Source organism: Nuphar pumila, chromosome 4 (assembly GCF_984573655.1).
Source record: "Nuphar pumila chromosome 4, dmNupPumi1.hap1.1, whole genome shotgun sequence".
In the NCBI taxonomy this organism is placed as follows: domain Eukaryota; kingdom Viridiplantae; phylum Streptophyta; class Magnoliopsida; order Nymphaeales; family Nymphaeaceae; genus Nuphar; species Nuphar pumila.
In genome coordinates this window covers 44,647,106-44,672,534 of record NC_143252.1, presented here as the reverse complement: position 1 = coordinate 44,672,534, position 25,429 = coordinate 44,647,106, and the positions used below count along the sequence as shown (strand labels likewise).

The 25,429-nt window shown below is 39.8% G+C and overlaps 1 protein-coding gene across 1 annotated transcript; it reads left to right on the top strand.

Moving 5' to 3' along the window:
- Positions 1–747: 747 nt before the first annotated feature.
- LOC149840141 (cytochrome P450 78A3-like) lies at positions 748–3,380 on the top strand. The gene is made up of 2 exons (XM_090004354.1): positions 748–1,806; positions 2,628–3,380. The coding sequence occupies exons 1-2, from the start codon at positions 871–873 to the stop codon at positions 3,243–3,245; spliced, it is 1,554 nt and encodes a 517-aa protein (XP_089860480.1). The 5' UTR covers positions 748–870; the 3' UTR covers positions 3,246–3,380.
- Positions 3,381–25,429: the final 22,049 nt, after the last annotated feature.

The window sequence follows — 25,429 nt, the reverse complement described above, 5'->3', positions numbered from 1 at the left end:
GTTTCTATGAAAAACTCATGATATTTTTTAAAATGGCTCGAGAAATAAAAGTTTAAATTTCTCAACTAATTAATTTCTTGTCAAACTGATTATGGTCGGGACATCCCGTTATCGTAATTAAAGAGGTGCCATGACCTTTCATTGCCAACGGCATAAAACTTCACTACAGTAGTACTCCTCCCCTGCTAATTTTTTGTTTTAAGTGAATTGGCAGGCTGCCAACCAACCCCACGGTTGATAATTAATGCATCAGAAAAATATGAAAAAGGAAAGGTTTAAGCTTGAGAGACAAGACATTTTATGGAAAACCTAAAAAAAAAAATTGGCGTTAAGTTGGTGCATAACTCTATTTCTCATATACATGGATGACGATACCTGTGGCTGTGAGAAAGGTTGACCATCGGAAACTTGGAGGCAGTTACCGGTGGCATGAAGGATCATAGAGTGACCAAAATTGTATAGCTCTAGATAGATAAAAAATGAAAAAATAGGTCTGGCAAAGCGGACCCCCCATCTGCTGGGCCCCGATCAGGTCCGCCGATCCCGAGGGGAGCACTTCATGTGGCTGTGGAAGAAAGTTTCCAACACGTAGATTCCACGTGGCAGTCAGACAAAGACGTATGATCGTCTCGGCGCTCCTCGTTGTATAACCCCAACCGTTAGGCTGGCCCCAAGAGGATACTTACGACGATTTGTAAAACAGGATGGGTAAATTTGAGGGCTGCATATTCGAAGATTCGATGACCGCACTTCTATAAGGAGGAGACTCACACAGAGGAAGTCTCGTCCTCTCTCTCAGTCGATCTCTCAATCTCTCCCCCCCCCCCCCCCTCTCTCTCTCTCAGTCGATATCTCTCTTGTTTGCTAGTCATGGCCAGTATCCCCGCAGAGAAATGGTGGTGGGTAATCGCTTTCCCAGTTCTTCTGACCACAGAGAATGCTGTTTTCTTGCTCTGTGGGTTTCTTCTCGGCGTCCTCCTCGCGTGGTCTTGCACGGGAGGTCCCGCTTGGGGAAGGTACTGGATGGGAAGGGTTAGCGAGAATAGGATCCCGGGACCGAGGGGGTTTCCGGTGCTGGGAAGCATAGGGCTGATACGGGGGCTGGCTCACCGGAACCTCGCCACCGCCGCGGCCGGGCACGGCGCGGCCCGGCTCATGGCGTTCAGCGTGGGTGGAACGCGGGCGGTCGTCACGTGCCACCCGGACGTCGCCAGGGAGATCTTGCACGGCTCCGCCTTCGCCGACCGTCCGATCAAGGAGTCGGCTCACAGCCTCATGTTCCACCGCGCCATGGGCTTTGCTCCCTTCGGCGCCTACTGGCGCGGCCTTCGCCGGATCGCGTCCGGCCACCTCTTCTGCCCCCGGCAGATCGCTGCCTCCGAGCGCCACCGCCTCGAGATCGCAGCCCGGATGTGCGTCCGGGTCTCCGGGTCCGGGCCGCGTGTCCGGATCCGGGACTTGCTCAGGCGGGGCTCGCTGGACCACGTGATGGGCTGCGTCTTCGGGCGGGACTATGGTGAGTCAGACCCAGAAGCCGTAGAGCTGAGCGAGCTAGTTCGGGAGGGCTACGACATACTGGGCACGCTCAACCTCTCCGACCACCTCCCCTGGATAGGGGCGTTGGACCTCCAGAGGATCCGATACCGGTGCTCCAATCTCGTCCCCAGGGTACAACGGCTCGTCCAGAGGATCGTCGACGAGCACCGCTCCGTTACCCGCGAGAAGAAAACAGATTTCGTGGACGTCCTGCTCTCTCTCACCGGCAACGACCGGCTGTCCGAGCCGGACATGGTTGCCGTTCTTTGGGTAATTAAATCTCTCTCTCTCTCTCTCTCTCCGTTTTCTTCCTTCATGAAGGACAAGGAAATCACCCCTAAGATTAGAGACCCAGTCACGCTGGCTAAGCCTGCCGTACCTACGGTTATTGTTCTAATTGTATTAATCCGTGGTGCACGCTTTTTTTTCAAGGCAAGTATATCATTGGGTTTTGAACCTACAACGTCCTAACAAGGTGACGTACACTAGCTGCTCCTAACAGAGAAGTGAAGCCACCGTTGGTACTCTATGGAATCGCCAAGATTCGGCTGAGCAACGCTTGCCCTCAATAATTCAAGGAATGGCGATGGAACCCTGTTGTTTTTTACTTAAAAAGGGTTTGGTGCAGTGAAGGGGGTTTCTCTCTTAGTTAAAAACAACAATAATAATTTCTTAAAATTCACGGTTACTAATGATCATGAGTTCATCCAAGGTATCGAATTATCTATCTATTGAACTTTTAGGTATTGGATTCCTATCCATAATGAATATTTTAATGATGAATATATCCCTTCGGCTAACTTTGGTGAAGTTGAAGTGAGTATCCCCCACCCTTGAATGAAGAAAACGACGGTGGCTGGTGCCAAAAAATTGTTAGGGGCTAAGATATTTAAACAAAGAAAAGAGAGAGAGAGAGAGAGAGAGAGAGAGAGATTACCAACTTGGAGATCACCAATCTCTTGACACGGTTTGGTATTATTTACAAGACAATTCGGTGGTTTTCAGTTGCATGAATGCTGGTAATATTATCATATCATCCACACAATGATGAAAAAGCTCATGCATTCCCTGTATGTTGTTTGTTTTCTCAGGAAATGATTTTCCGGGGTACGGACACGGTGGCTGTTCTGATCGAGTGGGTCTTGGCCCGACTCGTGCTCCACGCCGACGTGCAGGCGAAGGTCCACGAGGAGCTCGACAATGTGGTGGGGAGGGCGCGCCCGGTGAGGGAATCCGACGTGGCGGGGCTCGCCTACCTGCAGGCGGTGGTGAAGGAGGTGCTGAGGCTGCACCCCCCGGGCCCACTCCTCTCATGGGCCCGGCTCGCGACCCAAGATGCCGTCATCGATGGGTGGCATGTGCCAGCTGGCACAACGGCCCTGGTCAACATGTGGGCCATCGCACGGGACCCGGAAATCTGGCCCCAGCCGCTGAAGTTCTCGCCGGAGCGGTTCCTGCCTACAGGGGCAGAGCCAGATTTCAGCGTCCTGGGTTCGGACCTCCGACTGGCACCATTCGGGTCCGGCCGTAGGAGCTGCCCCGGGAAGGCCCTCGGCTTGGTCACGGTCCACGTGTGGCTTGCGTCGCTGCTCCACGAGTTTGACTGGTTCCCGGATGGGTCGGACCCGGTGGACCTCTGTGAGGTGTTGGGGCTCTCCTGCGAGATGGCATCGCCGCTCACCGTCAAGGTGCAACCTCGCCGGACATAGGCAGTTATTTCTTGTGCTAGCCGTCTTGAACTTATGGATAGGTTTAGGGCTTTTAAATCTTTCTGCTCTTGGCTGCCCTGCTTTTTGTATGAGTTTTTTACCTCTCTTACTATAAGACCAGATAAGTTTTTGCTCTCTCTCTCTTTCTCTCTCTATCTTTCTTGAGAAGTGTGCCAAAAGTTGCATAAATTCCTCTTGTTCCGTGCATGAAACGAGCGCTGGTGTCAATTCATCATATAGATGTCACATTTCATGCACCCATTTAATAATGTAATGGTTCCTCATTCATCACCCTGTTAGAAAAAATCAAGCCCTTGTTTGGCAACTGGTAACTAGGGAGGCAAATGCAGAATCTACATGTAAATTAATATGATTACCACCAGAAATCATAAAAAAATTCCTTATAATATTTCACTCATTTCAATCGGTTGATCTCTACCAACTAGGGTTTAGGAGAGTGGATACTATACAATGATTTTCAAAGAAGCTTAAGCTTCTAGATGTAACTCGAGAACGTTTATTTTCATTTTCTCCAATGCAATGTGACAATTATTGTGATATTTATAAAATTATTGTGAAAATATGCATGAAATTACCTAGAAGTTTTAAACAGTAATTTCTCTCAATATTTTTGAAATATCATATTTTTTGTAAAAGTCAGTTTTTAACAGCTATTTATCATAAAAAATGTGTTTTTTATTTTTAAATATTTTTATCTATATTTTTTCATAAAAATCATTTTTTATTTTTGTTACACATGTTTTTTACAAATTTTTCGTGGCCGATGTTTTGTCATTTTAAACTTTTTTCACAATATTGTCCGCTGTGGGAAATTAAATTTTTCATGATTTTGCTTTTCAGACCCTATTATGTAGGTCAAACATAAGTGCCGATATTATATTATCTAAATTAACATGCTTTGAGGTGTATCTTAGGTATTTTGTTGTAAATTTCATAATAGATGCTGATTGGATACTGTGGTTATCTACTGGATAGAAGTGATGGAATATTGATGCCAGTTGTCAAAGTATTAATTCACAAATGAATGATAGTGAATGATGGTGAGATCGTGAGATCTAATGTTCTTTCGGAAGGATCTTCGCCAACTCTGACGTGAAAATTATCGCTTTATTTTTTTTTCTTGGATAGGCAAGTCGGGGTTAATTAGGCAGACCACCCTCGGTATCAGTCATACAACTATACCATTGGGATTTGAACTTGGGACGACTCCCAACACAAGGTGATGTGCACTAACTGCTCCTACCAAACAAGCAGACCCTCCATTGGCTTTATTGCATTAGTGGTAGTTGTTTGGTAGAATGCCGTCGAGGAGGTAGTTTATGCATTTGGAGTAGGGAAGGCAGTGGACCGGGGAAAGCGGGGCCTCGTCCCGTTTGGACCGGGGATGAAGGGTATGAAACGGGGATGGAGGCGGGGACGAAGGTTAAAATCCATCCCCGTCCGGGGGTGGAGGCGGGGATGGACATGCACTTTTCCCCGCCCCGCCCCGTCCCCGCCACGATCCCCGCCTCATCCCCACCCCGACCACTTTTCCCCGCAATATCCCCGCCTCGCCCCGCCTCATCCCCGTTTGAACCGGGGATGGAGGACATGAAATGGGGATGAAGGCGGGGGTGGAGGATAAAATCCATCCCCGCCAGGGAGGCGGGGCGAGGGTGGAGGATAAAATCTTGAGGCGGGGCGGGGGTGGAGACCTTGTCCCCCGCCCCGCCCCACTGCCATCCCTAATTTGGAGGAGGTGAAAGGTGTCTCCCCCTTTTTATTTGCATTAAAAATTGGATTTGGTAACCACCGCCTATTAGAGGTAGCAGCCTCCAAATCTATAATTGGCAGCTGCTACTTTTCGGAATGCACAAACTCCCCTCAACTATCAGTTCCCAAACAGTCTAAAGAGACCAACGGAGGGCTCGGATTGTTTTTGTTAGGAGCAGTTGGGGAATGCCACCTTGTGTTGGGACGTTGCAACTTTAAAACCCAATGGTATGAGTTGTATAACTGGTATAGAGGTCTGCATAACCCCAGCTTTCTTCATCAAAAAAAAAAACATAGCCTAAGAGGCTAGGATCATTTCAAATTCCAAATTAGATGACAAAATTTGCATAAAACAAAGTTTTTGGCGAAGCACATTTTTGGCATATAGATTATGGTACAAAGTATACCACATGGTATGAAGCATAATAGAAATTCCCCATAATTTTGTTGAGCTAACCCTCTTTAATAATGGTCCGTCCAATAACAGCTTGACTATCGAATAAAAAAAACTATTTAACAATGGATTACGTAATACTAAAATATTAGTGTTTTCTTCCATTTTGGTGAACTTGTCATGTGTAGAAGGTTGAAGCCTTGAAGGATAGTTTTGATGATTTGATATAGTAGCATGGGCATAATGAAAAACTAAATTATGCTTACAAATTTCTGTAGTGAGAAATTTGTTTTTTTTTTCATCAAATGGTGAAGGGAAACCATCACCGAGAACTGGGTCACTTAATGGGCCCACCTCCCTATAATGTAAAACTCTGGGTTGAGGACACGACCACCCAGTCTTACATGTCCCAACTGTGATAAAGCAAAAAAAGACGCATGTGCCGGACAGATTCAATTGGGACTTATTCTTGACACAAGTAACCAACATGGTGGATACGTGACATAGTGAGAAACTGCAAGTCATTTAGGTCCTGGTGGTAATCATATTTACATGTAGTGGAAAAATGAAGTGCCATAGAATATGCAGTTATATATTGTGTTTAGCATGTCTTTAGTAGTCACTAATCTTGGATTAATCATGCAAGTCCATAATCAATGTTTGAGTCCTAAAGAAAGAAGTCCAAACATCAAACCAGATGGCTTTCTAAACGCGTAGAAAGGTCCCATCATTATATGTTTTTTTTTATTATTATTATCAAACCGAGAGATTAAGGCTCCCTACTTAAACCTACACTAGACATGACTTACTGTGGCTAACATACAGAAATGCCAAGGGGGGGGGGGGGGGAGTTATCCTTCCACATGGTGCAGTCCCCATCTCTTGCGACAGAATTCATAATTAGACAAACCATCACATCCGGTTCTCTAACCCGGAAAGTACACTGGTGAACGAGAATATCTATTATTTTCTCAAAATGTGGCAGCTAGAGTGCCCTTCTTGCATTGCCTTCCTGCATTGAATCCAATCTAGATTGCTTGAGTGAACCCAATATTTGATTTCAGGCTGAGGGACCAGCTGCAGCAACTCTGCAAGGATTGGGTTTTGAGGACTTAACAGCTCCTTAGGGTACTGCCCTGCGCCTGTCCTAGGGCATTGCGCGTGGCATAAGAAACCCTGGCACTACGGCCCACCTCTTGGATGAATAGCTGAATATCTAAAATGTCAATGGAAGGGGCGATCCACCGTTGAAGGACTGTTTGGAAACGGTCACAGCAGGTAATGGTAGATCGAAAATCATCCGGCCAAATGAGTTTGGGATAATGTTTCTTGCAAGTATTCCACAAGGAACGTTTCTCAGCTGGTAAAGATAACAGCTCCTCTCAATGAACTATATGGTTGGGAAGTTTCCAAATAAACCAAACAATCAATTGAAAGGTTAACACCCAACATCTCCACAACCATTTTTTTTAAAGGTAATTTGAAACCAGCTTTGCAGTTGTGAGTAAGACTCAATAAAGCAAAAGGATCCAATGAAGTGGGGGTACTTGCAATGCAGACTAAAGAAAAAAGTAGAATTTAAAATTCAAAAAAATATTCTTTTTTCTTTCTTTTTTTTTCTTTGAAAAAAAATGTTCAGAATCACTGCTCCATCCTATTTTCCACTTTTCCCTTCTCTTACACTGGTCATCCTATGTCAGCTGGCAAACCATCCTCACCTCTTGCGAGAAGGTGTTGCCATTGTGGGTAATATTCATTTTTTTCTTGTTTTTCTTTTTTTTTATGACGAGGAACCCTTGCAAAGAGTCTGGTCATTTAGTTGGCCCGCTCCTTTGAGAGATAAACCCTGGATGGTGTCATTGACACCCATGTTGGGAATAAATTAAACTTGAACAATGTTTCTAGAATTATTGAGTATGTACAAAAGTCTTCTAGAGTTATTAAATAGGTTCATGTTTCTAAGAGTCTTTTGGAGTCTCAATACATCTAGAAAGGTCTTACTAGTACTATAAAAGCCTAGTCTAAGAGTGATTGTAGAAATCCGAAGTGTGAAGAGCCTTTGTAAGTAAAAAGTATTAGAAGTCATTGTCCATCATGGTTCTTTTTTTTTCTCTCCATTCTATATTTTATTCTCTTCAAATTGGTAACAGAGCTTTGTTCGATTAAAATGAACAACTCTATTCATCTTCCTTTCATCCCTGAATTAGCCAAAGAAAATTACGGTAATTGAAATATCCAATTGAAAGTTATTCTTGGATCTCAAGAATTGTGGGAGATAATCGAAAAATGCTATGTTGAAGTTGAAAATGAAGAAGAAATGTCACAGGCTTAAAGAGAGAGTCTAAAAGCGTCTAGAAATAAAGATAAGAGATCTCTTGTAGTAATCTAACAAGAAGTAACCTCAAATGAAGTCGCTTTTGAAAAGATTGTGTGTGCTACTTCCTCAAAGCAAGCATGAAAGATTTTGAAAAGTTCATTTAAAGGAGGTGAAAAGGTAAAAATGGCCTGTTTGCAAACTCTTCAAGGAGAGTTTGAAGGTTTGCATAAAACGGAGTCAGAATCAGTTTCTGATTATTGTTCACGAGTATTGTCTATAGTTAACCAATTAAAAAGAAATGGTGAAACTATAGATAATGTGCATGTCATTGAAAAAATTCTTCGTTCTTTGGATTCAAAATTTGACTACATTGTGGTAGCCATTGAAGAATCAAATGACTTGAATACCATGACCATTGATGAACTTACGGTCTCGTTACAAGTTCATGAAGAAAGGCTAATAAAAAAGAAAAAAGTAGTTTTGGATCAAGCACTCCAGTCAAAATTGTCTCTAAATGAGAAGAAGAAGAATTTCAAAAATCAAAAAGGTCGAGGATATGGTCGTGGAAGAAGTGAAAGCTTTAGAGGAAGATGCTTATATGCTCATGGAAGAGGTGATTATTCAAGTAAGGAGAATGACTTGAATCAAAATCAAAATTTCAAAGGCTTGCAAAGAGGAAGAGGTCGTGGAAATCAAAGAAAGAGAGGTCATAGCTATTTTGAATGCTATAATTGCCACAAACCTGGTCATATAGCAAGTGAATGCTGGTACAAGAAGGAAGAAACACTACAAGAAAATACGTTGTTAGCGACGGAATATTTCTGTCACTAGTTCACGACGGATTAACGAGCGAAAAACATCCATCGCTATAATCAATGAAGCTTACGAAAATAGCGACAGAATATAGTCCATCGCCCGGTCTGTCGCTAATTAGCGACGGATTTTGTGACATATTATTTTGTCGTTACGGCCGCACCATTTGGCGATGACGTTTGCGACAAAAGCTGTTACGTAGCTAATTCACGACGGACTTGGCGACGGACTATAGTCCGTCGCTCATTTCGTAAATTTGATTTACGTTGGCTTAGCGACAGAATTAATCCGTCGCTAATTTTCGAATAACCCTAATCTCAAACAGTTTTTCCTTTTCTTCTTTCGCTGCTCCCGTCGTTCGCCCACTCTCGCGTTCATCGGTTCCACCGTCCGTAGGCCCCGCCGCCCGGAGACAGGTAAAGGACCCCCCCCCTGCGTTTTTCGGCAGGGGGTCGACCCCCTTCGTACCCCACGTTTTCCGGCAGGGGGTCGACCCCCTTCGTTTTCTAGTAGCGGGCCGACCCCGTGCCATTCCGGCAGGGGGTCGACCCCCTGCTGTTCCGGCAGGGGGTTAACCCCCTGCTGTTCCAGCAAAGGGTCAACCCTCTGCCGGAAATGCAAGGGGTTAACCCCCTGCCGGAATAGCAGGGGGTTAACCCCCTGCGTTTTTGGCAGGGGGTCAACCCTCTGCCTGCTCAGGCAGGGGGTCGACCCCCTACCCGAACAGGGGGTCAATTAACCCCCTATGTTCCGTAAGAGGGTTAACCCCCTATGTTCTGTAAGGGGGTCGACCCCTTGCCGGAACAGCAGGGGAGTCGACCCCTTGCCGGAACAGCCTATTTTTTTTTTGTGGTGACTTCATTTTAAAACAACGTTTTTTTGTGCAGATTTTTCAACGGAACCAGCTTGTGCTCAGCCACCTGTGGTAAGTAAGTGACAAAAATAATGCAAATCGGGTAAATACCCGTGGTGAGTAAGTGAATGTATTGTAATACTTGATACGAATTATTTGAATGTATTGTAATACTTGATACAGATTATTTGAATGCATTGTAATACTTGATGTGAATGATTTGAATTATTTGAATGTATTGTAATACTTGATACAAATGATTCGAATGCATTGTAATACTTGATGTGAATGATTTGAATTATTGTAATTTATGCAACGAATGATTTGAATTATTGCAATACTTGATGTGAATGATTTGAATTATTTGAATGCATTGTAATACTTGATGCGAATGATTTGAATGCATTGCAATGCTTGATGTGAATGACTTGAATGCATTGCAGTACCTGATATGAATGATTTGAATGTATTGTAATACTTGTTGCGAATCATTTGAATGCATTGCAATACTTGATGCGAATGATTTGAATGTATTGTAATACTTGATGTGAATTATTTGAATGTATTGTATGACATATGTTATTTGTTAGAATATGGTTCGTGGAGGTTACAGTGGTCGCTCATCCAGTAGTAGCCAGGCCCAACCTTCATCTTCACAGGCTCCTGTGATAGGTATATCATTTAACTAATTAGATGCTTAATTAGTTCAAATGCGCATTCTGAGAATTTCTAACATATTTTTTTGCAGATGATGTTTCACCTGTACACGACCCACCTACACCAGTTGAACACACAAGTCATGAGCCAACACATGAAGCAGGGTCTTCTCAGTCTGGCACAAGAAGACTCATTCGAATAGTGTATATCGATAATCGACCGTAAGTATTTCGTTTTCAATTATTGCATATCTTATAAATATTTTATATTGATGTTTACTGTATACCAATTCATGTGCAGCACGAGGTTTGAGCCACAAAAGTACTATGGGAGATTAGAAAATCACTTCTTCAACATCTACCAGGACCGGTTGCTCAATGGAAAGAGTACCCAAAGGAGGTGTTAGACAGATTGTGGTCCTCATTCACGGTATACAGTTGTTCCTCATAGTTAATGTGTTTCATATTTAAATTTTTTAAGTAATGTCTACTAACTTTCTTAAAATATTTGTAGGCTTCGAATCGCTTTGCAACTACGATGGAAGAAAATGATGCAAGGAAGGTGTGGCAGAAGGTGGTTGCCAATCGATTTGCAGACATGCTGCACAATATGAAGACTGCAACAAAAAAAGCATCTAGCGTAATAGATGATCCACTACAGTGAAAGGGCCATGGCCCTATTACTATCAGGAGAGATTATTGGGATGAAATGTACGATAAGTGGGCGGGAGATGCATTTCAAAATCGCTTTGCGAAGGCTGCACAAAATCGAGCAAAAATGACCGAAGCTCATCTACACACAAGTGGATCTAAGACATTTGAGCGCCACCTGAAGAAAATGGTAACTCATCAATATATAATATTAATTTTATAAGTATTGTTGCAAACTTGTGAACTAAATCTTTTGTCCTTTAACTTCGCAGGAAGCAGAAAAAGGAGTCATTGTACCATATAAGGATGTGTTTGTTGAAACACATATACGGAAGACCACGGGAGTCTTCGTATCAGAGAAGGCGAGAACAACAACGGTATGTATTTATTTTATTAATAATCATTGCAATATGCAAGTTATCATAATGTTATCATTAATTATTAATGCATACTTTAAACATTATTTTGTAGGAGGCATATGAGCAACAGATGGTAGAACGATATGGCGATGACACTACTCAGCATCCATCATTTGATCCTACAACATGGGTGACTGCAGCAGGTGAACCCAAAAAAGGTCGCGTGTTCGGGTTTGGGAGTAATATGAACACTTCACCAGTTATTGCTTCTTCTAGTTACGGCTCACAGACTTCTTCCGCTGATATACGCCAGATCATTAAGGACACACTGGATGACTACTTCCATGACACCGTCGCCCCCTTTCTCCGAGATGAGATCAACAATCTTGTGTTGAACAGGGGATCTTCGATTGCAGGTCCCTCTCAAGTATAATCACATATTCAGTTTTTTGTCTGCCTTAGAACACATATGAGCATAATCGAATCACATATATAACTTTTTGCCTGCCATAGAGCACATATGAGCATGATAGAATCACATATAGAGTTTTTTGCATGCCTTATAGCACATATGAGCATGCTATAATCACATATAAAGTTTTTTGCCTGCCTTAGAGCATATATGAGCATGATAAAATCACATATAAAGTTTTTTTTACTGCCTTTCACATATTCAGTTTTTTGACTGCTTGAGAACACATATGAGCATGTTATAATTACATATTCAATTTTTTGACTACCTTAAAACACATATGAGCATGCCAAAATCACATATAGAGTTTTTTTACTGCCTTAGAACATATATCATTCATGATAGAATCACATATAAAGTTTTTTTCTTTGCCTGCCTTAGAGCACATATGAGCATGATAGAATCACATATAGAGTTTTTTTGTCTGCCTTAGAACACATATGAGCATGCTATAATCACATATTCAATTTTTTGACTGCCTTAGCACACTTACGAGCTTGATCGAATCACATATATAGCTTTTTGTCTGCCTTAAAGCATATTTGAGCTTGGTAGAATCACATATAGAGTTTTTCTAGCTGCCTTAGAACTCATCTGAGCATGATATAATCGCATATAAAAAATTTTTAATGCCTTAAAACACATATAATTCGTGATAGAATCACATATAGAGTTTTTTGTCTGCCTTAGAGCACATATGAGCATGATAGAATCACATATAAAGTTTTTTTATTGCCTTAGAACACATATGAGCACATGATAGAATCACATATAGTGTGTAATTTATTTTATTATATTTTGTTTATCAATACTGACTGTTCTTTTCTTGTGTAGGCTGCTAGCGATAATCAGTGTAGCGGAGCTGAAGGGACAGATAAAGACAATGAACAAGAAGATGCACAAAATCTTGGCGATGATTAGAGAACTGTGTTGAAGAAGTTCTATTTTTTTTTTGTTTCCTAATTGTAATTGTTGAATTGTAAATAATTAAACTTGTTAATTTTAAGGTGGAACGATTAATTGTTGTAGGTTCCTTTTATATAGAATTTTTTGTGTAGTTTGTTTTTTATTTACAGGAAATATAAATTGTACAGGAAATATAAATTGTACCGTTCTCGGTATTTAATTTTCAAATAATTTTTATTTTATTTTTTTTCGTGTTTGCGACGGATTAGCGACAAAAAGATCTGTCGCTATGCATATAAATCTAGCGATGGACGTAAATCTGTCGCCAAGCCGAGGTCGTCGTTTAGTACCGACAGATTGGCGACGAAATACATCGCTTGTTAGTCCGTCGCAATTAGCGACGGACCTGGCGACAAATTTATTCCGTCGCCAGTTAGCGTCGAAAAATTTGCGACGTAAGCATACCATTGCCTCATCGTCGCTAATCCGTCGCAGCGACGGAATAGCGACAGAATGTGGTCGTCGCTAATCCACTGCTTTGTTATGGTGAAAGGCATGTTGCTCGTTTGGTGTATGAAAACAAAAACCAAGAGCAAAATTATGACACTTTGTTGCTCATGTCTTATGGTGGAGATCTTGATGATGTCTGGTACATAGATAGTTGTGCTAGCAAGCATATGACAGGTAACAAAAATTTATTTTCTAAGTTGTTTGAATCTAATTATGGTGAAGTTAAAGTAGGAGATGGAAAGGCTTACAAAGTTAGTGGTATTGGTGAAATAGAGTTCATAACAAAATCAGAAAAAATGGAGAAAATGTCTGAAGTTTATTTTGTTCCTGGTTTGAAAAATAATTTGCTCAGTGTGGGGCATCTTTTGAAGAAGGAATATGACATTCATTTCCATGACATGGCTTGCTACTTGTCAAGGAAAAAGTAAGTTATTGCAAGGGTTAGAGTTGCTTCAAATAATCTTTTTTCACTCACTCTTCAAAATAAAACTATCCTTGTTTTATTAGTATTGACAATGAAGTTTTTAAGCTATGGCATGATAGATATGAACACTTGAATTATAGAAATTTGAAGTTTCTCTCAAAGAAAATGATGGTCAAAGACTTGCCTCAAATTGATCATCTTGATAAAGTTTGTGAAGCATGCCAATTCTGAAAGCAACACAAAAATCCATTTTCTCCTCAATCATCATGGCGTGCAACAAGACCTTTGGAGCTTATTCATTCAGATCTTTGTGATCCGATGACGGTGACATCTTTGGGAGGTGAAGATCAAATTTCTTTTGATGATGCATGTCAAGAAGAAAAATGGAGGAGAGCCATGAAAGAAGAAATTGGTTCAATTGAAAACAATGATACATGGGAGCTTGTAGATTTACCACCACACAAAAGTTTTGTTGGAGTAAAGTGGGTGTATAAGACAAAGATGAATCCAGATGGCTCTATCAACAAGCACAAAGCAAGGTACAAGCAAAAAGAAGAAGAAGATTTTACATAGGTATTTGCTTATGTTTCAAGACTTGAGACTGTTCGTTTAATTATTTCTATTGCTGCTCAGAATAATTGGAAGCTTTTTCAAATGGACGTAAAATCTGCATTCTTGAATGGTGTTCTTAATGAAGAAGTCTATATTGACCAACCACCTGGGTTTGTTAAGGAAGGAGAAGAGAAGAAAGTGTACAAGTTGAAGAAAGCTTTGTACGGGTTGAAGCAATCACCCAAAGCATGGTATAACCACATCAATTCATATTTTGAAAAATGTGGATTTCAGAAATATCCATATGAGCATACTCTCTACATCAAAGTTAATTCGGAAGGAAGATTCATTATTGTAAGTCTTTATGTTGATGATCTAATTTTCACAAAGAATAATGTGTAGATGTTGAATGAGTTCAAGAACTCAATGATGGCAGAGTTTGAGATGACAGATTTAGGTGAATTGCATCATTTTCTTGGTATTGAAGTTTATCAAACCAAGAAAGCAATTTTTTTTCGCAGGAGAGCTATGCAAAAGAGATCTTGAAGAAGTTCAAGATGGAGAATGCTAATCCAATTTTGACTCCATGTATTTCAGGTTTGAGGCTATCTAAAGAAGGTGAAGGAAAACTTGTCAATTCCACTATGTTCAGAAGTTTGGTTGGAAATCTAATGTATCTCACATCCACAAGGCCTGACATTATGTATGTTGTCAGTTTGGTGAGTAGATTCATGGAGAAGCCATATTCAAATCATTGGGAAGCTGCAAAAAGAATTTTAAGATATGTGAAAGGAACTATCGATTATGGAATTCTTTATGAAACTAATGTTGCAGTCAACCTTATTGGTTATACTGATAGTGACTTAGCAGGGAGTATTGATGATAGTAGAAGTACTTCAGGTTATGTATTTAATCTTGGAAGTGAAGCAATTTTGTGGAGCTCAAAGAAACAACCAATTGTTGTGCTTTCTACTACAGAAGCAGAATATATTGTTACATCTTTTGTAGGTTGTCAGTTAATCTGGTTGCGTGGAATTTTGGAGAGTTTGAAGCAGAAAAAAAATAAGCCAACAACTCTTTTCTGTGACAACAACTCAACTATCTTAGTTGTGAAAGATCCAATTCTTCATGGAAGGACGAAACATATTCGAATTCAGTATCATTTTCTGAGGGAACTTGTGAATGAAGGTGATGTTCATGTGGTGTACTGCAGAACGGAAGATCAGATGGCAGATAGTTTTACGAAGCCACTAAGTGGACAAGTCTTCAAGAGAAATACAGAAAGATTGGGCGTAAGGAGCAAGTTTAATTTAGAAGAGGCATTGTTGGGAATAAATTAAACTTAAACAATGTTTCTAGAATTATTGAGTATGTACAAGAGTCTTCTAGAGTTATTAAATAGGTTTAAGTTTCTAAGAGTCTTTTGAAGTCTCAATACATCTATAAAGGTCTTACTAGTGCTATAAAAGCCTAGTCTAAGAGTCATTATAGAAATCCAAAGTGTGAAGAGCCTTTTTGAGTAAAAAGTATTAGAAGTCATTCTCCATCATCGTTCTTCACTTTTTCTCTCCATTCTATATTTATTTTCTTTAACCCAAGCCCATATGTAGCCTATACCAGTTAAAGGCACTCGCACACCCGGTGAGAATCCAACCTGAGATGAAGGAGTATGCACCTTCTCTCAAGTCCCAAGCCCCAAGCCTTCTACAATTGAATTGTTAAATGACTTCTTCATCAAAGTTTACCTTCTCTTTGGTAACACGTGTTTGAGGGAGTTGCAAGGAGTTGAGGAGAGTAGAACTACTGGAATTCAAGAGAAATGATTTGGAAGTATAAACTCCTTCAAGGATTCAAGCTTATAATTCCTCACCATGTTTGGGAACCCTAGCATGGTATTTGGGCTTGGCTAGGGCTTATAAATTAGGCCTTAGCTCGGCCTGTATGTATGTATGTATGTATATATATATGTATATATATATATATATTATGTGTATATATATAATATGTATGTATAAATATTGATATATATATATAGAGAGAGAGAGAGATATTATGTATACATATATATTATGTATATATATAAATGATTGGGCATGTTCCAAATGAAAACTTCATATATATATTATGTGTATATATACATATAATATATATACATACATATGTATAATATATAATATATAATATATAATATATAATATATAATATATAATATATAATATATAATATATAATATATAATATATAATATATAATATATAATATATAATATATAATATATAATATATAATATATAATATATAATATATAATATATATAAAAAAAATTTAAGATTTACTGAGATAAAATCCTATCGTTTATTGAGGTAAAATAGGATAAGATTTACTAAGGTAAATGAGATAAAAAATTTGAACCATCGGAAAATTAGGAACCCGCTGGAATCATTGTGATTCAAGGAGTTGCAAATACCTCCTCGTTTTAAGTTGAGTTCAAATGGGTATTTTGAAAGTGTTGGAGTCGATTCTCACCTTAAAATGTTGACTCCCTCCAACTCCTTCCAAACGGCAGCCAAATCAGTGAGATGAGTACTACATCATATAACCATCTCTTATTACACTACAAATGTTCTGATAACATGCTCCTAAACAAAGCCTTAAGTCTTTTCCTTGTAGTCAGTGTCTTCCATGTAAGTTATGTAAGTAAACCATGAATGTTTAATTAATATTCAATAGAAAAAAGAATTGTTTGGTAAATCAATACCAAAATACACAGAAATGGTGCATATTTAATCAAGGAAGACTTAAAATATTGCTTGATTTTAGGCACTTTGATGTAGGTAGCTTGATGTGAGTCTATGCAACGCCCCAAAATTTTATCAAAAATTTTAAAGGATTTTTTTTTTTTATAAATACAGCAAAATAGTATAATTGAATACCGATGCAATTTTGGGCTGATTACAATAACACAACTACATACACCACTGGATTTAAAGAATTTAATTAAAAGAATTAATACAAATCAATACTCAATTAAATTCAGAGTTTATATGTCTTAACAAAACCTTAATTAAAAATATCTCCAAAAAGAAGCTATTTTTTCTGGAAAAGTAGAACAATGATGATTCGTCTGATGTCACCGAGCAACCCGCCATCACACCAGTTCATGCAGTATCTGAAAAATATTAAAGTATGGGGCATTATTAATCCATAGCCCCAGTAGTTTTTGAAATAACCCATATGCATATCTCATGTGTTTAGATTGACCCATGCCTACGTGTTTGATGCACTTGCCTTGTATGTAGTTTTGAACCAATAAAACCCTTTGTCTCTCGTCTTCAAATGCGAAAGCAATATCTCCAACCTTGATTGCAATTCTAATGGCTTCTCTCAATAAGAGAAGAAGAAGAAAAGGAGAAAGACAGAAAGGAAGAGAGAAATGAACATAAAATTAAGAAAGAGAGAGATGTGAAAGAGATAAAGATGGAAATAAGCTTTCTTACCAAGGCCGTGGACTTCTTGTTTTTAGTAAGTTGTGAAAACTCTTTAATTTTCTTTTCTTTATGAGATTTTAAAAGGATTTTAAAGTTTTTAGAAAATAATATCCAGCAAAGGGGGTGTGGGCCCACCTAAGGGGCATCCCACCCTCTTGGATTAGCTTAGTTAATTAATTAATTAATTAGGTTTTATTTGATTTACTAAATTTCTTAATTTTTTAATTTAGATTTATTTTAAAATCTCGGATTTCATACCTAATCTAACTTGAACTCTAAGCTTTCTTACCAAGGCCTTGTCTTCTTGTTTTTGGTAAGTTTTGAAAACCCTTTTTGTCTTTTCTTTTCTTTTCTTTTCTTTTCTTTTCTTTATGAGATTTCAAAAGGATTTTAAAGTTTTTAGAAAATAATATCCAGCCAAGGGGGTGTGGGCTCACATAGAGGGAATTCCACCCTCTTGGATTAGCTTAGTTAATTAATTAATTAATTAGGTTTTATTTGATTTACTAAATTCCTTAATTTTTCAATTTGGATTTTAGATTTATTTTAAAATCTTGGATTTCATACTTAATCCAAATTCAAATGGTTTTCAAATCTAATTTGGATCTAATTTCATATATTAATTTTAAAATTATTTATAATTAAATCCAAATCCAAATTCCATTTAAGTTACAATTTGGATGAGTTTAACCCTGAGTTAAATTTGAATCTCAAAATAACTTCTAGTTAGAATTCCAACCCAAATGTGATTAACTTTTTAAATTAATAAATTAATTCTAATCCCAATGCATACTTGAATGAATAAAGATCCTTCAATTATACATAAAAACAATCTTTATTTATTAAATAATTGCTAAAAACTTTATGAGTATTAGAGTCTCTTTCTCTTTCATCCATTAACATCTCAAGCTTCTGCATTTTTTTTCTATTTCTGACGTATTATGTTCGGCCAATTGAAGATCCCCTTGAATTCAAGTTCATATACTTTCTCTCTTTCTGACGTATGATGTGTGGCCAATTGAAGATCCTCTTGGATTCCTTTCATATACACTACAAGAAAAACGTTAAATAGCGAAGGAAATTTGCAACAGAAATAATCCATCGCAAATTTACGATGAATTAGCTAGAGAAAACTAGTCGTCCCTAAAATTGGAATTAGTTGCAGAATTAGTGACGAAAAAATATTGTCTCAAAATCTGTAAAACCCGTAAATTTTTGATAATTATCAAACTAAATAAAGGATAAAATCCTTTGAAATAAATATGATAAAATGATATAGAGTTGATCCAAATGGATCTTAAAATTCAAACTGGATCAACTGGATCCAGTATTTGGATTCGGGTACGATGAATGAATTCGGATCCTGGATGGATCCGAAACCCAATTAGAATCCAATTGGATCTAAAGGGATCCAAATAGGGTCGAACCATAATTAAGATCCAGAAATGTAGTTAGAAAGTTCATAAGATTTAAAATATAATTATTATCCAACTCATATTTGAGATTCATCGAGAATCAATACGTATATAAGAGAATTTTAGTTGCAAGAATGAGCAACTAAAGAGGAGTTGGTGTATTGGTCAAGATGATGTACTCACAGGGAAGAGAACTCTGGTTCAAATCCCTCTGTGCGCCGAGTCATTTTGACAAAAATATTTTTATTACTTTTGATGAAATTCGAAAAGACCTTAGAACTTCTCATTTAAGAGGGCTTAAATGAGGAATGACATTTTCAAGAGGGTAGTGGCTGACCGATTTTCCAAGTTGGAAACCTATTAAAGGACATTGAAGAGGGTGAGAAAAACGTTTTGGGAAGACCACCATGCCCACGATTTTAGAATTGGGAGGAGTCTTAAATGAGAATGGCGGTTCCAAGAAAAGAAATAAATACCATCAGACGTCTATAAGTGGTTAAATAAAATTTCGTTGCAAAGATATGCAACAAAATTGTATATGGCACACTGGTGGGGCTCGTTACCCCTTGCAGATGAGGTCCCTAGTACAAATCCTCTGAACGCCATCAATAAAAAGTATTTTGCAAAAAGGTAAGTTATTGATAGTTTTTTTTGGAAATTTTAAAGAGGGGCATTTCACCTTCCCATTTAAGACGGATTAAATGGGGAAAGGGGGGAAGACACACAAAGAAAGAGGGCTGGGCGTTTTCCCAAAGGGAAAGCCCAACCAAATACGTTAAGGAAGAAGAAGAAAAAAAAATGGATGTATTTTGGGGTTTACAAAGTTGGACTCATTGAGACTCGCCCCTCCTACTCTCTTTCAAGCCATTCCTCTCCCACGCCTACTCTCTCTATCCCCATTCCAGCCATTTTTGTCTATTGTAGTGTTGGAACCACCTGATTCCTTGACTATCTTTGGGAAGAACACAAATAAAGAGGCGTGAGGAGCAAGGGCTATCTCCCGTAGCCGATTCCTTATGGTGACCTTCAAGATAAGAGGTAAGAGCATTTTCTCCTTATGGATATGCTCAGCGTCATGGGGTACCAAGCGAATCACGGCTGTTGTAGGATCTCTGTCCTACCATAGGTTATACTATGTTTTCGTAGATGTATTAATTGTCAAGCATGTATCGGATTTGAGGTGGACCCTACTTTCAAAAAAAAAAACAACGTGTTTGAGGGGATTTCACTTGGAATCAATATTGTTCTTTTTATTTTTTTGTACACGTCAGTGGGCTATAGGTACTGCCATTTGATTTTCTGGGTAGTAGGATATGCAACAAAAACGTTCTTGATCCTCATACAAAATATATATATATATATATATATATATATATATATATATATATAAATTTGTTTTGGTTTGGGAAATTTCTGATACAAATGGGAGTCCAAGACTGTATGTTCGACGAGATTCTGTGACAGCCCTGTCAAAGAATGGCTGGATGAGTTGGGTTATAAATTTCATGTGGTAGGTTTCTTTTGTGTGCTCCAGTTATGACATTTGAATGTTTGGTTGCTAGATTAACATGGGTTCAAATTATGGTTGCAAGTTTGTCATTTTGCTACATGTTGGTAACATGTGTAGGATGTAATTGGCCATTTAAATCTTAACAGTCCTGACTGTTTGCAATCTGAGTTCAGTGCACTCAGAATTCATATTAATGTTAAATTTTAGTACAAAGTGATGCAACCTTTTTGAAGTTGAGTTCTATTGAACTCAAACTTAGCGTTAATGTGAACTGCCATTCTAAATGAGATGTACCCTTGACTGACGTGTTTTTATTTCTCCCATTATATAAAAATAAAACTTAGGTATCCATAAATTTAAATCTGAATTAAAATTATTTCATGTTCATGCATTAGTCCCTACCTTGTGTTAATTTACATATTCAGAAAAAAAGGGGGTTGTGCCTATGATATGCGTGGGCGATATTGAGCCAGACCATACTCAGTGGTTGACTCTTTTGCAGAGTCTGGGCTCAGCAAACTCAGCTCATCACCGTGACCTGGGACTCTTTTGGTGGGCAGTAGTGCGGCAGCCGACCTAGCCGATTTGGCATTGGTCTGGAGTAAAATCCCACAACCACAAGGGATGTGTGGGTGCTGCTATACATGGTGACGTTGCTGCATGCATACTTGTAGCTGAACCACCAACTCGGTCTGGGCCCAGTGGAACCGAACCCACTGTAGTGACTCAACCAACAGATTGGTCGGTGTGGTTGTGGTCAGATGGTTAAAAAAAAAAAAGAAGGTAATACAACTGGTTTATAGAGAAATCCCCGGAATCCAAGAAGATGCGAAAAATAAGAGACTTGTAGTTGATAGGATGGAATCAAATTTCTGATTTCTTCGTGACTACTGTACATAAGATTAATAACTTCTGCATGTGAGAGATGAGATAGTTAGAGAGAATGGGAAATAAAATATACGTATAATGCCTAAGGAAACTTTGCTCATTCATCTCAATTCAGTTAAATTATTGGCGATATGGTAGTAATCTCGTGTGGTGGTCATGTTATCAATAGTAGCCACTGGATGCCATGCCTTTTATATGACTTGGGTATGCGACAAACAACTTAATGTTGTTGTTCGGCTGACATAGAGTTAAGTGGCGAAGGAGGTGCATCCTCCTTACAGGTTGCTGATGCACTTCAGCAAGGAGCCTACGGCCTCACATTCATCACCCGGTGGCAAGAGATCTGTTGCGCGAAGCCGACCGTGGGCTATAGAACCTGCATCTGTGGCATGTCACAACCGGCATTGAACCACTACATAGTCGACTTAATAACCTTGGGATCAAGTCTAGCGTGTCTGGGCGGATGTCTGTACCTATGGTTTGGTACTATGGCTCTGCGGCCACGTGACATCCCCCGAGACAAAACAAATAAGTAATAGGCGACAATTACCCTATGTGATTTAAAATTGAACATTCTATTGGACCCCGTGACCTCGGTGGGTCCGTGAACCCAACTGAAATCTAAGTAGTACCTTGGAAGGTTTATGCTAAGTGGTCCAGAGTGTACTTCAAACAAATGTTTGGATTACCATGGTGCACTAAACATGTGTTATCCAGCGATAAAAAGTGTTCAATGATCGATATCTTGAAATCAGGGTTTTTGGTATAGAGAATATATATATATATATAATACAATATTTTGTGAGACAAATGACCTATGAATAAGATATTCATGCCAAACATAGTTTACATACGTAATTGCCATATAAAGGTTACGACCAAGCTTTCAACACATGAATCGCCTATGGCTAAATGTATAAGTTGGTATAATTGCACAAATAAGAGAAAACTACAAAGGACACGATGGTGCAAATTGAAATTTAGCATGTCAAGTTCTTGGGATGCCTTATGGGCACTTACAATGCTATGTGAATTACATATACTGGAATTGTGATTTTATGTTTGGACATGTTTACGTGCCAGTTGATCTAGGTTTGCATAATAAAGGACATTTTCATGTCATGCTCATGTGAAAGCTTAAAAAATTGAGCTTACAGCTCCGCAGAAAAATTTATAGTGCCCTAATGGGTACTTATGAATTGCTAAAGTTGGGTTATGCCATGTGGCGGCACAACCAGTGGGGTACGATATGTATACCCTAGCACCAAAAATAAAGGCTAAATTAATACATGGTGACATAAAGAAAAATTCTAGACTCTGGGTATACCTGAAAGATGGTATATGTCACCAGTTTCTATTTGGGATTCTAGGTATACCTGAAAGAGGGTATATGTTACTAGATTTTCCCCAAAGTTTTAGGTACATCTGAAAGACGATGTATGTTACTGGACCTAAAGAAAACAGTAATGAAAATATACGCGCATGTAATATAAATGAGGGGATTTTGGGTATACCTGAAAGACAGTATATGTTACTAGTTTCCCGGGATACTGGGTATACATGACAACGGTATATGTTACTGGTTTCCCAGGGCTCTGGGTACACCTGAAAAACGGTGTATGTTACCAGACCCATGGTCTACCTTGGAGAGGGTAGGTGGTACAAGCTTCGTGGACATTCTTGTTTACGTGAGAGCTAGGCGTCTCACCCGGTCCCCAGTCCACGGAGTTAGGGGGTCAGGACTACCGATTTGTCCTAGGTGGTAGATCCAAGTCTTCTGCAGAAGTACAGGGTGCATCCTAATTCTAGTTCTAGCCACTGGGGAGTACTCTCTCGGTCGTGAACCGTCTTCTTTGGATATCCGTACTGCTAGTCATACGGGTTATAAAATAATAAACCCCCGTGTGGTCTCGGTCCGCTATGATGTCGAATGCCTGTGCGTACCCACAGGGTATTAACAAGATGACACATAAAGTTAGTGCATTAAGAAAAATCTTCAAGTAGTTGCATACAGCTTGATGTTGCAATTATTGAGTAAACGAGGATCCCTATGGTGCATGCCTCAGATCGGTTTTCCTTTTTAAGAAAGATGTGATAACTTATAAATGATGTGTTAAACATTGGTTTGTGCTTTATGCAAATTTTACATGGAATGTTTTACTTAAGTCAAGTGTACATCCACATAAGTTCTAAAGTTGTCATTACTTATATAAATATGGTTTATGGATCGTGCTTTTATGTTGATGGAAAATATCATGAAATGCTTGACTTTAGTGACCTGTACATTTATCAATTGTTAAATGGTTATTAGTTCTATCTAAACATGTTGCACATATACTTGTACACATGACACTGTGCACACTCATATGGATATTATGCTTCTTACTCAGACGTGGTAGTCTGACTCCTTCTGATTTAATATTTTGAGGAAACGGTATGACGAGCAATTGCGGTCATCGCTGCGACTGTGCCATGTGACCATATCTTCTTCGGATGTCCTGAGGATTTCTGACTTATAATAAATCTTCAAGTTGTAAATGATAACTTGTAGTATTTCAATGCAAGAATTTATTTTACTTAAATGCCTTGAGTCTGTGCTATTACTTGTAACCCGCCCAAATAATTTGACTAAGGATTTAATAAAGTTTTTCCGCTGTTGTTTAGAAAAAAAAAATTTATCCCAAAATTTTCAAGTTAAATATTTGGGGCGTTACAAAATCTGTCGCTAATTAGCGACGAAAACGTTCTGTCTCAAACTCTGTCGCAACTTCGCGATGGATTTTGAGACAAAATTTTGTCATTGCTAATCCGTCACTATTTAGCGACAGATTTTGAGATAGATTTTTTTTGTCGCTAATCTGTCACTAATTTTCGATATAAAATGACCCATCTAGGGCACAAAATTAACTCTGTGAACCTGCTGTCTCTCTCTCTTTCCTCTTCCACTGACTGCCCCCGCGCTGCTCACCATCTCCACCCCTGCTCTCCGGCGACCCACCATCTAACAGCTCCCTCCGAAGACCTTGCTGGCCACCTCCCATTCTCCTCCCTCGATCATTCCCCCTATGTCGCCCCTTTCCCTTAAATGAGCCCTCTCTCCCGCTCACCATATTCCGGCCACCCAACGTCAGTGACCCCCACTTCGCGTTCGGCCCTCTCAGGTGATCTCTTTCCCCCTCTCCATTTTCTTCTTCTTCATCTTCTTTCTTCTCGTCTCTCATCTCTCTTCTCCATCCTTTGTCTCCTGCAGCTCGCCGACAACCCCACCCTGCATTCGGCCACCTACCACCACTGACGACCTTAGCCAGAGCACCTCCCAACCTCCTATCCCCACTACTATCTCCCTCATTCCAGTTTTGATTCACTGGGCACCCAACCGCCTCCCTCTCCGGCAGCCTCGTCAGGCATCCGACCCTGGCTGACACCCTCTGTTCCCACTCTCTCTTTCTTCCCTCACTCTTCCTTTCCCCTTCTTACCTTCCATGGTCCCGCCCTCTGGTGATGACGCCGACAGACCCTTCACCAGCCCTGCTCAGATAGCTCTCTCTCTCTCTCTCACTGGCATCGTGGGAGAGGCACAAACCCCTCCTCACCTTCTTCTTTGCCGACAGGCTGGGCCTGCCGACACTTTCTTTTTTGCTGGCAGGTTGGGTCTGTCGACTCTTCATTTCGAATAGGCAGGGGCTTGCTGTCTCTACCTTCCCGGCAAGGGGCTTCTCCTCTGCCCGTTGTGTCTTTCTCAGCAGGTAGGGGCAAGGCTTCTACCGCCTTTGGTTTTGCCCGTAGGGGCGATGCCTCTGCCCCTCTTAGTCTCCCTCTTTTGTTTTGGCCGGTAGGGGCGATGCCTCTGCCCCTCTTAGTCTCCCTCTTTTGTTTTGGCCGGTAGGGGCGATGCCCTTGCCGCCGTTGGGGTTCCTTCGGTAGGGGCTTTGCCCTTGCCCCTCTTTTTCCCTCGGCATACAGGGGTGCACCTCCTGTCTTTGTCTCGTTCCCCCTCTTTGAAACCCAAATGGAAGGGGCGAAGCCCCTACCATTTGGGCCATCCGACATACAGGGCAGTCTCCCTGCCTCTCTGTTCATGCCAGGTAGGGTAGTCATCTTGCCTCTCAGTTATCATTTAAAATCTCTGCTGTATGATAAGAATCTAAATGTTAAAAATTGTATCATATTGCCTATATAAATGTGCATTGCAGGTGCGTAGCAGA